The following is a 15,644-nucleotide window of genomic DNA, read 5'->3' as shown; positions in this document are numbered from 1 at the left end:
TGCACATACAAATGTCAGACTCCATGCAGAGCACAGGCCACTCTTGCACTAGTACAAGAACATTTTCCCCTCTCAACAGCCCTGAAGGACGACTGCCCACATGGCTCAAGCCTTCCATTTTCTACCACTGCCACATTCTCTGCAGGTCCTCAACAAAGCACACAATAGACAAATCTTACAAGTACTGCTTGAAGCATACAGGACTAGATCCTGGGGTAATATTCAGGAGCTGATAATGTGGTGAATCATTGTGTGAAGTCAATCAGAAATGATAACTCTGTGCAGGAGGTGCTGGAAATACCAAACACTCTCTGGGGCAGCGTGGAGACGGAACAAGGCAGAGTGAACAAACCTCCAACACTCCAAATATCCTGAGAGAGACAAGCCTGCAGCACCTGCCTGCCAAGTACCAAGAGGGAAGGGGGTGAGCACGAGGAGCAAAGGCGTGGAAGCAGCGCGTGGCACACCTGGAGCGTCCTGGGCAGGCTGCGGTCGCGCCGCGCCGTCGCAGTACATGGCGTGCACCTCGATCTCCTCAGCTGGGAAGCTGTGGTCACACAGAGGGCACGACACGGGGCCACCAGCTGCAGGACTGCACTCAGACACAGCCCTGCCAGCGTCTTCATCCCCACCAACCTAAGGAAGAAGAAGAAAAATTAGCCAGACAGTGCTGTTTCTTTTACTTTGCTTAGGTGCAGAGCTCCATGCTGTCTGGTAGCTACTCACCTTCACAGAGACTCAGATTTTCTTGATAACTTTTACTCTTCCTTCATCACCTAGTGCTCAGAAATAACAGCAGTGGCTAAATGAACTACACTGCACTAATAACTAATTTTTCTTGCAAAGGCAACATGTCCTTCTGAATCATGGTGAAACTCCCTGCACAGCCATGCACACCGTTTAAGGCAAACATCACCTGTACTCAAGTGGAAAAACAGCAAAGCTTCCATTAATCAGGAAATCTCAGAAGCGAAACTGATGGAAAATTCATGGGGCAAAGCAAGAGTTCAACACCTGACTTGTGCTCATCAGTTTCTGGACATGATCCATGCTACACAGGCAGCATTGTCTGGGAACACAGCTTCCCCCAGGATGAAAGGAGGCTGCTGTGGTGTTAGGAACCCTGGAGAGATCACTTGAAGCTCCTCCTTTATAGAGGAGGTGACTGGAGCAGTCATGAGAGGGGACACCGATCAAGGAGAGAGGGAATACCATTAAAAATCTGTGTCACACAAAATTACTAGCAGAGGCTTTTCGCCAGGGCAGAATGTCACAGCTCGTGTACGTTCTCAGGGTGCCACTACCACTTATGGACACTCTCTTTTTGCATTGGTCACACAGCTGCAAAGGTGCTCCACTATCAACCCACGGAGAGCCAGCCTGCTCCCTACACCACTGACATTCCCAAATGCAGCAGACTGCAGCCATCTCACTCAGAACTGCATCTCTGCCTAGTCAGGCTTGCTGTAAGATTTTACCACATTTAAGAAAAAAACCTTCCCCTCCCTGCGATGATTAAGAAAAGCTATTTAAATATTAACCACGTAGAGAAACCTATAGAAAAATAATATGGGAGAGGTTTCTGTCCTTAGAGCTAAGCAGTGACATGTGGACAGTGTGCAGCAAAACTGCTGTCTGCTTCCCTCCAACAGTATCATTTCAGGGAAGCAGTAATTGGGGTCAGCCAAGATGCTCCGTGCCACTGGAGCGCTTTGCTGTATTACTCGCTTTATTACTTCCTTTCCCAAATGAGGATCTGATCCTGATTTTTATGTCCTAAAGGGAAGGAGGGTGCTTTGTTGACTCAGGAGCTAAGACAAAAATTGCAGGACTGGGACTCAAACTGAGATTCTGACTCTCAAAATGCATTTCTCCCCAATACCAGTGAAAGGCTACAATGGCGAGCCCCAGGAACATCCCTCATTCCCAGGGAGGCTCTCTGCCCTGAATTTCTGCAGAGGAGTTGCCACAAGAGTTCCTCCAGCCAAACACAGGCTGCTGAAGTACATCACTTACAGCATTAACACTCGTACCCCTCTCTCACATCTCAGTGTCATTACATCTTGTGAAGTCCTCACTGTGGGGCATCACACTCAAGAGCCATAAAACACAAGACGTGTCAAATATGAATGATCAGATCAAACCTGTGCTACACAGACAACACACATAAAAATATGATGGGAAAAGCAGCAGGCACTGCTCCTTCTAGCTGCCTTTTTTAAAGCAATCTTAGGAGATCACCAATTCTGCACACCCTGCCCGCCTACATTCAGCGGTAAATTACTAATTTTAAATGGAAATGCAACATTCTGTAACAAAAGACTGCTTGTACAAAACCTTGCTGTAACAGTCTGGAAAACCTCAACTGCAGAACCAATCACCCCTGTCAGAGCCAGAGACAGTTGCCTCTGCTTTTTAGCAGAGGAAATTGCCTACAAGACATAGTACTTGCAGCCAAGAGCAATGCTAGAGGCTGAGCTCAACAAGACTCCTGTGTCCTGGCTCAGCATCTGCTAGGAAGAAGTCAGTCCCAGTGCATCCCTGCAAACCACTGATGCCATGGTAGCTGTTTCTGCTGTTTCCTGGAGGGCTGCAGGCTCTGGTCTGGGAACTGCTGCCAGCCATAATGATGTCAAACAATCCCTAGGAACCTGCTCCCCACCCCACCCAGGCAGAGGTGTGAGACACAGGGCACCCTCTGTAACGCACAAGGGGACAGGGCAGTGTCCTGGCCACAGCCAAATGGGTCACAAATGTGCTTTGGTGGCCAGCTCAGGACTGCCTCTCTCCTTGCTGCAGTCCCTAACTGGCTGAGCAGTGCTTGGAGATACCTGCAGAATGAAAGGCACACGAGAGCAGAAGATGGTTTATTAAGAGGCCTCTGAGAATGAGACATTGGAACTGCAGACGTGCTGTACAAGCTGCAAACTCCCAGAATGAGCTTTCCACAAATGAATCCTCTTGTCAAGAGCTGTATGATTCTGTATTCATGTACCCTGCACCAGAGGAGTACTTGGCAACCCCTTTGATATCGCTCTCTAAATTAATAGACAAAGGGAGTTTTATCAGAAGCAGGAACTGAAGTCAGATGTTGGTACAGTGACAGCTGCAAAGCAATTGCTGTGCAGGTGTGACAACATGGGGAAAGGGGCTGCACACAGCAACATCTGCAGCAAGAGGTAAGAGGAGGGCCCTGCCACTGACTTGCTATTAACTATTACTGCACAAAACTCAAGATTTCCAGACTCAGGACACTCTGCTTGGCCTGAAAACCACCACCAGCCCTCAACACTTCAAGCACATCTTTACACCAGTCTGATCTCTGGGTGAAGCTCTCCTCTGAGCCTCTTGGATATAGTCTGTGGAGAGCAAACTGGGGTTCAGAGCACTGTAACATGAAAAAGCAGGTGACAGCACAAGTGACTGAGGTTTACTCGGGCTCCCCTCAGAGCTCCTGGGGTCCCTGTGCATTGCTGAGCATCACAGCTTGTGCCCCTGAGCATGGGCAAGCACAGCACAGCCGCCCACGCTGATGGCATCCTCCAGCTCAGCAGCACTGGGATATAAAAGAACAGGCTGGAATTGATAACAGCTCTCCAGCTACAGGACTGAAAGGCTTCAGAAGCAGCTGCATGCAGTCCCCAGCCAAAAGGGACTGGAGATATGAAGCAGTAGAGAAAAGCAAAGAGGGAACTGATTGTGAGGATCCAAACAGCAGAAGTCCAAGCTTCCAGCTACCCAAAGGGAAATGCCAGCAGAGCTCAGCTGAACCAAGGTCTAAAAGGTAGGACTGGAAACAGAACTCTTCAATTTTAAGCTCTTTTACCTGCATTGGTGCACCTCTGCTGTCTGAACAGAGCTCTTCTCTCTCCTCAACAGCTTCCAGTGGGCTTGGCTGTGTCTCTGCAGAAAAACAGCTCCATGAGCAAAGGTTTGCAGCCCTCAACTCTCTCTTCACTTGTTGATGTAGCTTAGTCCTTAACGCTTTTTAAGAGTTTTCACAGTTTCAAGACATTCTTTAGACTTGCCACAAATGTTATCAGACAAAGTGCAACAACACAGCCAGATGAGGGGTTAAAGTCACAGCATGGTAGTGTGAGGATAAAGGCACTGCAGCTGTGCAGCTTCATGGGGAGTGAGATTAGACACAGGGAATGTGTGTGGGACACTTGCTGGGATGAAGACAAAGCAAGAATAGAGCTGCTTTCACATCAAGACAAGCAGAGCTCCCATTCCATGCTCTGTCTCGCAGTCACACCTTCTTCAGACCTCCACATCTTTGTTAGCAACAAAATATGCCTCCAAGCACCACCATGATCTATCCTGCTACAGCTGCTTGTGAACAGGAGCAGCCTCTTCATTATTTTTCTCCCTTAAAACCCTGGACCAGAAAATCTCAGACACGGTAGGAGAGACCAAGGAAGAAAAACTCCTTAGTCCCAAACATGCTTAATTAATATAAACAAAAATTATTTCAGCTCTCATGCTTTGCACATTATCTTCACACTGAAAAATCTGAAAATTTGATTGCATTGCAGAAACACCTTGTTTTGAGTGATCCCTCCATGCCCAATGCACATCCAGGTGTCTCTTGAGCAAGTCTCCAGCAATCCCTGTCACAGAACTGCCTTAAAGGAAATGGGTCCAAAACTAGGAGCTCAAACTAAATTACCTGAATAATTTTAGCCTTGAAAAATGGAGAGGGGAAAGAAATCTCATTTTGTTGAAATAACTTGAAAATTCTCTTTTCTCTGAATTTCCTAAGCGTGTAACTTTCGGTACAAAATTCATAACAGTCTCAAGTGCCTCTTACCTGGGCAAACAGAGATCTCTTCTTCAGCTGAGTCTTCTGTGGCAGTATCTGGGTTCCTTTTACTGCCAAGTGGGGTCATTGTGGAGATGCTGTTCAAAACATAAATATAACATGAGTCTCCAACCCAGTAGGAGTGAGGGCCACACCTGCCATTCTCACACAGTTCAGAACAGCAGATGATGCCATAATTTCCAAGTGGTCAATATCTGACAGCCAGAAATTACCAGGATAGCAGCAAAATATGGGTCTAAAATGCCATCCTAAGCAAAAATCCAAAAGGGAACATTTTTTTCTTCTAGAAAGGCAGAAAGGGTCATTATCTCTTCTCAAGGGAGTAAAAATACCTGCTCACAATTGTGGGACTCTCTGTGGGAGAAGTGCAGGTACCAGCACTGTGCCTCTTTCTGGCTGGGGAAGGAAATCCTCACAGAGGAAAGACAGACCTGCTTTATCCCACATTATCCTCTCCCTCCTCACACTGCTCATTTTCTCCCTTATCCTTGTGCTGCCAGCAGCAGCATGGATGTGACACAAGGCATTTTCCTGCTGCAAAGCCCTCACAGCATTAGTGTGGTGGTTCCTCGGAGCAGCACCCAGCACTGCTCCTCTCATTTTGACCTTCGAATTCCTCCTTTTTTATTTTTTTTCTCCCACCTCACTGCACAATCCTTTTTTTTTTTCTTCTCCCACCTCACTGCACAGTGTCTTTCTGACACAGACAGGCATTGCTGAGTAAGTCTGGCACCCATGCTGACACACTCTGCGCCTTGCGTGGCTCTCTGATTAGTCTGATCAAGTATGCAAGAACACAATTTAAAAACATGAATCCCCACACTGACAAACACAAGATTTATTAAGCTCAACCACAGGCCTTAGAGAAGAGAGAACAGCCACTGCTGATTTATGATAAATAACAAAATTCTGATAGGAAATCACAAGTGGCTTTTCTCTCTAAATAAAGCATCTCAAAGCATTTGTTATGAATCCAGGCTGAGCGTGTTTTACTCTGTGTCTAACATCAGGGCTCTCTTCAAAAGAACTCACACAAAACAACTTGCTATGACATTTATAAAATGGGCTAATCAATTTGAAGTCAAACCACATTTCTTGCTACACCAACTATCTCCTGGTAACAAAGCCTATAATCATTTATTAAAACCCCAATCTTCCATGCTCTGTACAAAGCGCGGAACAAGCGGGGAGCGCAGCCCACAGAAAGCAAAGCAATTTCTTCCCAGGACTGGCACTTCCTGAACTGCTCCACTCCCTCCAGACAGCTCAGAGCCATGTTTTCCTATTAAGAGCTGCTGAGGCCAGCCAGTTGGGGTGCCTGAGCCATCCCCAAGAGAGGCCTGCGCTGGCAAATTACCAGGAGCCAGATGGCAACACTTATTGTGCACAAAACTGCAAAGACTGCAGCCATTTCTTGCCTTGCTGATGTTCCAGCTGCTCGAGGAGGGGCCAACACACCCAGGTGCATCCCACCCCAAAGCAGGCAGCCAGGAGCTCCTGGGCAGCTTGGGGAGTGTCCCAGACTAACCCCACCAGCTCCACCAAAGAAAAGAGGTCCCTGTCCCTTCCTATCCTCCCCACCCTGGGCTCTCAGGCCCCAAGCAGGCGGGAGGCCAGCGCTGCAGAGCACACACCTCGCTGCCTTCCACGCACGCTCAGAGCTCAGCTGTCACAGGCTCATCAGCCTCAGCAGCAGCTGCAGGTTCCTCCTGCTCCCCAAGGCAGGTTTTAAGCTTGTTAGAAAGGTGCAAGCAAGAGGGATTTTCATAGTCTGCATATTGATATTAACTGCTCAGGCCAAATGCTGTTAGATCAGAGGAAACCTGGCAGTTTTGTTCCAAAGCAGGTTTAAATTATAAAACCCAACAAATTAAAAACATGACATTATCTGGCCTTTCTTGTAACTTGCTCCCTGAATCCTCTCCCATTTGTCCTTCTTCTCCATACCCTTTGATGCAGAATTGCATCCCACAGGAAGGAGAAGGGGAAAAAAAAGGAAAAGAGGAGTAGGCTTAAATCTGAAGAAAATCATGTTGACTTGCCCCACACCTGTCATCTGCTGAAGTGGCTTTTCTGGAGCACTGCACTCTATCTTTGGCTGATAGGCAGTGCCGTCTGGCTTCCTCCTCCCTGCTTTCCTCTTCAGCAGCAAGGCAAGAACATAAAAATACACACAGAAATCCAGTAAACCCTTCCCCATGCTGCCTTCCCCAACAGACAAGCGATGGCATGGCTGTAACTCACCTCCAGCTCCCCATGGCTTTACTGCACCACGTCACAGCAGCTTGAGAGGGCAAGGGGCAACTCCTTCAACTTGTACAATAATGCACCTTGCACATCTTATCAACTAACAACAGCAACTGATCCCTTCTCCTCAGCTGTGCCCCTCCTCTCCCTTGCTGCTCCAAAGCCATCTATTTACAGGGATACTTAACAGCAGGGGCTGCAGCCAGCCTTTCCATCAAGCTGTGGGGTGACTGCACCCCAAAACACTCCAGGGAGAGTGGAAGAGCCAATATCACTAGAGAGAACCTGTGAGCCCCACACTCTGATCACCCTACTCACCTCTGTGCAATTTGCATGGGTTCCCCATCTTCAGGCACATCCTCTGCAGGCAGTACCTGGGAGGGCTGGAAAGGGAAATTCTGGTGTTACATAAAACAATATGCACAGCTGACTGGGGTCTGCTGGGTCATTGGGCTCTGTCCATGACACTGCAGCCAGTCTGCTGTATATTTTTATCTGAAAATGGCTCAGTATCCATCCGGAACGAGTCAGCTTTTTCTCTCCATCCCTGCTTTTGGCAAGGTGCTCCCTGCAATAAAGCCTGGCAGTACTTTTTGCTACCTTGCTGGACAGCCCATGCCCATCCACTCCTCCCAACATTGCCACCATCTTCCACGCTCTCTGCCTGCTCTCAGCACCCACCTCAATGTGTTTGTAAGCAGCAACCAGAGCTTTTCTCCACCTCTACCTGTGCTGAGTTTGAAACAACCCAAAGTTTTTAGTGTCCCCTACATTCCCCCAGGTACCCCAGCAGCCTTCACCTACTCCACTTTAAAATTTATTTTCTTGAGCCAGAATGACCTGATCAACTGGTACAGCTGATGCCTGACCATGAGAAGCACTTTTCTGAAATTTCCTAGAGATAAAATCTGTTGCATTTTTCTTGCCTGGGAAATCAGCTGTCCCATCTAAGGAGGAGAACAGATTAACCTGCACAATCTACAGCTGGAAAATCTGTGTGCATTTTATCCAGTTTTTCATTTAGCTCTACTACTCCACTTATTCTTTCCTTTAAAATTTGTTCAAAAGCCTCATGCACTGCTGAGGTCAGGCTAACATGCCAGTCATTACCCAGATCCCTTTCTTCTTCTGCAGTGTACACGCTACACTTGCCATCCTCTAATCAGGTGGAATTACAACGGTTTATTAGCAGTCCTTGCAGTCAGGCCTACAATTTCTCATGCTAGGTCTCAAAGAAACCCAAGGAGTTTTCCTCCCCCTTCCTTGAGTCTATGAAATGCTGTGAGCTTGATTTCCACCAAAGGTTTCAACTTCGATCAGCTCCACCCCTGGAGATGCTTCCCCAGCAAGTTCCAAATCAAGGCCTCTCCTGTCAAATTTCCCTAACATGACTCCAACCCCCAAATATCCCATTTTATCTACACTTTCTTTACTTCTTTATAACCTAGCTCATCATTAACATAAAATACCACACCTCCTCTTTTATTTTTATTTGTCTTTGTCCCATATTGTGCATTTCTTAAAAACGCCTCTGCCCTGGTCATGAACACTCATCCATGTTTCTGTTTTCCCTTGTACATCTGTTATAAAATATGGCACTAATTCAGGTCACCAGACTCTAAATCTCCAGAATTGGATCTTTTCCCTCTGAATCTTCTAAACACCGAGAGTTCCCTAACCTTATCTGAAAGGGTCTGAAAAAAATTGATTCTATTAGCACTGAAGTTTGTTAGTGCAGGTTCACGGGCTGTGAGATCTCCTGACAACCAGGATTTGCTCTGTGCAAACAACCCCTGGCTGTGGGAGGCAGTGGCAGGAGTTGACTGCTCTCAGGGTGGAAGGTCTGTGCCCATTGCAGGTGAGGGTTTCAGGGCAGGAGTACAGGCAGCCTCGCTCAAGCACATCATTTGCACCTTCATTTCACACGTGGCATGAGGCCATGTCCTTTTTCAAGGACGGTTTTGAGTCCTCAAGGATGGTTTCTACACTCAGCACAGCCCAAGATCTCCCACCAGCCCCACCAGCAGAGCAGCCCTGGTGGCACTGGGGGAGCCCCAGGGCAGCACAGGCAGCAAAGGGTCTCCAAGAGACGCAGCAAGGTGGAGACATGACAGCTCTGGGCCCCTCCTTTGTCACTGCCAGTGGAATTGTATTTGATAGAGGGAAAAAAAAAATGGAGACAAGGCACAAGCAAACATCAAACATATTGATTTTGCAAGTAAATCACCTGCTCTGGCCTCAGTGTGCGACTGCACAGAGAGGCGAGAGAAAGGAGCTGCCTCTCATGCTGGGTGTGATAAAGCAGATGAAAAGGCATTTAGAAAATATTCTCTTTCGTGTAAATAAAAGACTGGCAAATTTTGGGCTATGGTTGAAATTGTAAAATCTGCTCCCCCTCCTTTATTTTTTCACCTTGAAAATATCAGAAAGGCTACATCTCTGGGCTATGGCTCTGAGACAGCTCCCATGGTCAAGAGGAGTACGTTACAAGTTACCACTCAGCACCACTAAAACCTCTTTTCTCCCCAAGAATTAATTAGGTATTAGCATTAAACAGATAATATTTTAAAAAATACCACACAATTTTCAGTACTGATTAAAAGTTCATGCCCTTCCCAGCTGCTGTAGCTTCCCAAGGGCTTTAGAGTACACATCCAAAGACCTCTAGTCACCCCAATCTTCCAGCATAATGACACCTTCATTTCCAGAGGAAAAGCTACAGAAAAAAAAGTGCAGTTTGCTTTAAGAACCTCTCAGGTCTTTTGTATCTATCCTGAGGAAATGAAAAAGGGCACAAGTCAGTTCCTTTCCTCTGCAGATCACCTCTAAGGCTTGTTTAAATCTCCATCTGCTAAACCCGAGCCAAAGCACTGTCATGAAAAGTCACATTTCAGCACAGGCTGCTCTGCTCTTTTTCTGCAACCAGAAAATGCAGACATGACGTTTTTCCTAAGTGTTCAATATTACAAGACAGAATATAAATATCACAAAACAAGTTAAGTATCTTTCTAACACCAGGGTAAATGATCAAATACACTTGAAAACAGGAACAACAGAGCCAAGGCTTCAGTCATAGAGAAGATAAAGTTATACAATGATCCGGGAGTGAAGTCATTATGAAAAATGAGGGTTGGAAAAGGCTGACACAAACCTAAAATACAGCAGTAATAAATACTTCATCTGACTAGCAATCTGTTTAAACTTAGCAGTGACAGAAAGCTGCCTTCCGCTCCAGCAGGAGAGCCCTGACAGAGACAGAGGCTGACACCTAGTGTCTGACACACCCGAGCCTGGTGCCCAACACCAGCACAAGGACAGGGAGCACCAGCGTGCTGACAGATCACCAGGACAGGCAGAAAATGCCTGTGACCACACAGAGCCTCTCCCAGCCACGAGGGAGAAGAGCACTTCCAAAGTGAAGCACTTATGGATGCAGATAAGCATGGAGGAGCAAACAAGAAAGGCTGCACTGCAAGGACAAACCCACATCTGTCTGCAAAGGGAAACCAAGAGCTCCCCACACAGCCACAGGTTTATAAACCAGAGCTGGTGGTGGTCAGCATCACCTCTGTGTCCTCTGCCTTGGCACACTGCCAGGCTGCACCTTTCAAAGAAGGATCAGCTGGATGTGCTGCTTTCTGCAGCATTAATGATGACTGCCACGCTGCTCAATGGCCCCTGTCTTGTGAGAGCTGGGTGTCAGCCTGTACACTTCTCTCCTTTCCACATAACCTGTGTGGCTGGGGGAGGAAGTCCCTAAATTTAAGAGGGGCATTAAATAGCAGTGCCTGCTTTGCAGAAGGGACTGAACCATAAAAAGGACAGAAGGGCATGGCTGCTCAACCTCTGCTCAGTGACAAAGCTCTTACCTGGCAGTAGCTGGTGGTCGGTTCATCATCAGAAGTGGAGTTCTTCTCTTCTTCCATGCTGTGCCCTGGACTCTCTGCCTCCCTCCTCTTTGAAGGGTGGAGCCAGTTGATGTTTTCAGACTCTTGTCCTTCTGTGTCTCCATCTTCTGTACCATCAGCAACCCCATTCTCCCTGCTTATCTCTTCTCCTTTCCCGAGCTCGTTTGGGCTCAAGGAAGGACTGGGCACAACCGGGTTCCCAAACTCCTTCTTATGCAACAGCTGCCTCTGAGCCTGCTTCAGGCTCTTCTGGTAAACCTCCAGCTGACACAAGATGACTTTGGTGTACTGGTTGGGGTCCACCCCTTTGGGGCAGAAGGGGATGCCCCAGTAATAGTGCACTGTGTTTCTTGCCTCCTCCTGTTTGTGCTTTTCCTCTACAGACAGCATGGAAAGATCTGGGGTACTGCCAGACCCCTCATTCTGCTCTGCTTGCTCTGTGGAAACACAGACCTTGGCAGTGTGCCCAGGCTGTGAGCTGTGTTTGGTACCTGCTCCTCCACCACTCCTCCTGGGGCTGTCACACTGTTCTGTGGTCCTGCTCTTCCAGAGTGGAGAGGCTGAGCTCCCAGCACCAGCTTCTCCTGCAGAATGGCCAGTGCAGGGCAGGAGCTGCTCTTTTGGTTCGTGGCCTGCTGCTTCAGAAGAGCTGGAGGGGCTGCTGAACAGTCTCCGAGGTGTGAGTCGCCAGGAGCCTCCTGAAGCCACCTTGCCAAAGGTGGGACTCAAAGACATGAAGTCCCCTCCCAGAGCGCTGGGTAACATGTTACTCGAATCACTTTCTGCTGGTGAGGAAGACTTTTCACTTGACCTTGTCACAGGCTGGCCCTTCCCCGGGGACACGATTATGCTGGATACTAGTGAGCTTTCAACGATTTCCTGGCTCAACCTCCTCAACACTACCAAGGGGCTCCGGGCGACATCCATCTGTCCATTCCCATCAGGTCTGGAGCTCTGTGAGTGGGAGCTGCAGTCAGAGGGAGGGGTGTCAGGGCAGAATGCCAGGCCTCCCAAGAGCTCAGAGCCTTCTCTCTCAGCAGGCTGGCTTGGGCCCTGTGAATCCAGTGCTTCCACTGACAGATGAGGAGATGCAGTCGATGAGTCTGAGGGCTGACAGCTCTGAAAAACAAAAGGTTCACTCTCCTACAGATGTGTTCTCTATCAGCACAGCACAACCAAGGGCTGCCCCAGCACACTGGACTGCAGATCCCCCTATCCCAAATCAGAACTCTGTACCCCAAAACAGGCACAGCTGGGGTTAGACTTCATGTTCCTCTCACTAGGAACAGTACAAAGCAACCACTCTGCAGCTGCCGTCATTCCAGTTTGCGCTGGGAATATCTATGTCCCCCAGTAAAACTTTCTTTTGCAGCATGGTAAAGCAAGCAGAGACAGCAATGTTGCTAAGAACCCTGGTGAGCCTCTTCACAGAAGTGCACTTACACTAAGGCTCTCAGCAATGGCCTTCCTCAAGAGCTCCTCCTCTTCCTCTTCCTGACAGTTCACTTGTCTAGCCTCTTGCTCACTCATTTTCAGGGCCAGTGCAAATTGTTCCTCTTCAGTCATCTCTACAGCAGAAGAAACAGGATAATGTCAAGTCACAGCTGCAGGTGTATGTAAACAGTCAGTGAACATCCAGCGTGTAGGGAGAAATGGGTGAGAGCCCCACCTTCCCAGGAGGAATGCAGAGAAAATCATCTAAACCTCAGCTGTCCTGGAAAGGTGTCAACAAAACTGGAGCAGGCAACACTAAATGAGAAAGGTAACTCAGGTCAGGAACTTCACCTCAGGTTTCTACAGCAATCTAAGCTCCCATTCCCCGAGTATATTAACTGCAACATGACATTTTATTTGCCATCAAACAACACACACTGCAGCTGCAGAATGCATGTTCAAGGAGAGAGGAAAAGGACAGATTTCTGAAGTGTGCTCATTTTTGTATTGGCTAGGCTCAGCAGCAAAGCAGGATAAACAACACATCTTTAAGAGGCTTTTTTACTAACTGAGCAGCACACCTCATTGTCTTCTGACACAGATACCTGCAATACCACAGGAGACCTATCAAGAGAAAAAGAGCTACATGTTTTTCACCCCGAGCCTCAGGTGGAAAGCTCTGTGGAGGATAATGTTACTTGCTTGGTGGTATTATAGAGGATATTTCACATGCATACAACCCCCTTCTGCTCACATCACCACTCTACTGCATCACTAAGTCAGTCATGCATGGGAAACAGGTTTCCTACAGTTGTAACTGCTATTTCAGCAGAAAATTTATTCCTGAAATATTCCTCGCTCCAATCAAACCAAAAGTCTAGACTGGCTGTGTAGAAACAAAGCAGTTAGTTACTTTGGAAAACACTTATTTACTGAGATTCAATCCAACACTTTCACTCTGCTTAAAATATACAATGCCTGCAGAATGGAGTGCAGCTTGAAAAACAACTCAACAGCACTCTCAGGAGCTGAAAAAATACATCTTCTCACTTGAAACAAATTGACAGATTTCCTTCAGAACCCGCTCCCTCCTCCAGGCAGAATCCTGCACGCGCCATCTCATGCATGAACCAAAGGCTCGCGTTCTCCGACGGCTACAACATCTTTAAGCCATGCCATTTGAACAGGGAGGCTGCCCAGGCACAAAACATGCCCTCACTGCAGCCAGCTCCAGAGACAGGCTAGATAAAGCTGCATTCACATGTTGCAGGCTCCTATTTTCCATGCCATGCTCTCCCCAACACAGCAGTGCAGCCGCGCTCTGGCCGTGCTGCAGCCTGTCCATGACAGCACTGCTGCAAGCAGGAGCATCCACAGAGCACAGCTCTGCCCTTCCCCCAGCTCCTGGAGGGTGGCAGCCTCCTGCTCCCCCACCCAAGCAGGATCTGAAGCATTTTTGGCTGATTACCTTCAGATTCCTTTATGCGTCCTACTACAACAGCACTTAGCTTCAGGTTGTGTTGGTTTGGGGTGGGGTAGCGGGGTAATTTATTTGAAAATTAAGAAAGGGGTTGAAGGGAAAGCAGACTGCAGCGCTTTCAGGGCTCGTGGGGATCTTTTGTCCTTGGACAAAGTCACTCAATGATGTTACAGCCAGGAGGGACCAGGGCAAAAAAAAAATAACAACCATTCTTTAATGGAAAGCACAGTCCAGTGTATGGAGAAAGCTCCCAGCCCCAAGAACAGCAGCATTAAACAGCATATCACAGAGTCAATTAGGTTGGAAAACACCACTGAGATTGAGTCCAACCTTTGACCAATCACCACCGTGTCATCCAGACCACAGCACTTAGTGCTACCTATAGTCTTTTCTTTTCCCATTACACCAAACACCTTCTGAGCATTCAGAAAGTGTGTGTTGATTTGTTTTCCTACCTAAACCATCGCAGCAACCAGGCTAGATCCTGTAAACTCAGACATGTGCAGGAAAACTGGTGCACATGATCAGCACCCTGCAACACACGACTTTCCACGTGCTTCAACAGGGGCCTGAACATTTGCCAGTTCAGGCTATCAACATCCATGAAGCTTAATAAAAAGAAACATTTTTTGGCGAGTTACTGCTGTACATTTTGTTTTCTTCTCCCTCCCTGGCACAGCAATTTCCCCTCTGGGGACAGGGAATGTGCCAGACAAATGCTGCCTCTGGCAAAGAAACCAGTGACAAACAAGATGCACTTAGTGCACGTTCCAGTTGAGTAGGTGCTCTGGAGATGGGGAAAACTCGAGTTTAAAATCCACCTGGCATTACTGTGGGGAGAGCAAAGAGCAGCTCTGCTCGTGCCTTCCAGCAGACCTGACCTGCTTTAAGTGAAGCTGACAGTATTTCATGCTCCAGGACTGATCACTTCTCAGCACCATGTGTTTTATTAAACTTGATGCTGATTGCAGCCGTCATAATTTATGATGATTGGAAACCCAGAGTGCTGCGTTAGCCCCCGACCACTGTGTGCAAACAGAGCTGGGGAGAGAGCTCAGAGCGTGTGGTGGGGGCTCCGCAGATCCCAGGAGAAACGAGCCCTCTCCATCTGGAGCGATGCTCAGCTCACACTCATCACTCGCCTGCCTTGCAGGAGCCCATTCCCGGGGGAAGCACCGGCACCGGGAATCTCACACTCCAAAATCCTCTTGTCACAGGTCCATCCCAACGCGGCAGGAAATCCCAGCGCCCCTCTGGGGACCGGGGCATCCAGGAGACCCGCAGATGGCAAGGAGGGGTCAGAGAGAAACTGTTTTTAAGATACGGCAGCCCTAAACAAATTAAACCATTTCAGAGCCTTTTTAAATGCTAATACGGCAATTTGCAAAGCGATTTATGTTCCATTTTGACATTTGCAAAGTGAATTAGATGCAAAACTCCACTAGTTGTAGTTATAACACTTACTAATAAGAGATTTACTCAAAAATAACAGAAATGCGAGATCTCAGTATTTTTACATATCCAAAGCGCAATTACAGTAAAAACATTCAAATGTGCTTTAAAGCACTGGCTTCCTCTGGAAAAAGAGAGAGACTTCTTTAGGTTTTGTATTTCCATTTATCCTGTCAGGATGAAACGTCACAGATATATTTTAGTTATGGCTCTAGGTTAAAATGAATAAAACCACAACAAAGCAAAAAAGGGAGGATACGCTTTATAACGAGTGCCTGCCAATATCCGAAATTTTCCA

General features: G+C 47.6%; 1 protein-coding gene across 4 annotated transcripts in view; it reads right to left on the bottom strand.

Annotated features, from left to right (window-relative positions):
* UIMC1 (ubiquitin interaction motif containing 1) overlaps positions 1-15,644 on the bottom strand; it is a 39,388-nt gene that overhangs the window by 9,339 nt on the left and 14,405 nt on the right. For all 4 annotated transcript variants that reach the window (XM_054287920.1, XM_054287921.1, XM_054287922.1 and 1 more), the window contains exons 4-9: positions 12,424-12,548; positions 10,942-12,099; positions 7,391-7,455; positions 4,814-4,902; positions 3,827-3,903; positions 468-636 (exon numbers count right to left, since the gene is read on the bottom strand). In XM_054287920.1, coding sequence (XP_054143895.1) covers positions 468-636; positions 3,827-3,903; positions 4,814-4,902; positions 7,391-7,455; positions 10,942-12,099; positions 12,424-12,548 — 1,683 coding nt within the window. The remainder of the gene's footprint in view (positions 1-467; positions 637-3,826; positions 3,904-4,813; positions 4,903-7,390; positions 7,456-10,941; positions 12,100-12,423; positions 12,549-15,644) is intronic.

The sequence above is a fragment of the Melozone crissalis genome, unplaced genomic scaffold, assembly GCF_028551555.1.
Source record: "Melozone crissalis strain CALT ecotype California unplaced genomic scaffold, PUWL_Pcris_2 ptg000061l_1, whole genome shotgun sequence".
Lineage (NCBI taxonomy): Eukaryota > Metazoa > Chordata > Aves > Passeriformes > Passerellidae > Melozone > Melozone crissalis.
This window is presented reverse-complemented; position numbering and strand designations above follow the sequence as displayed.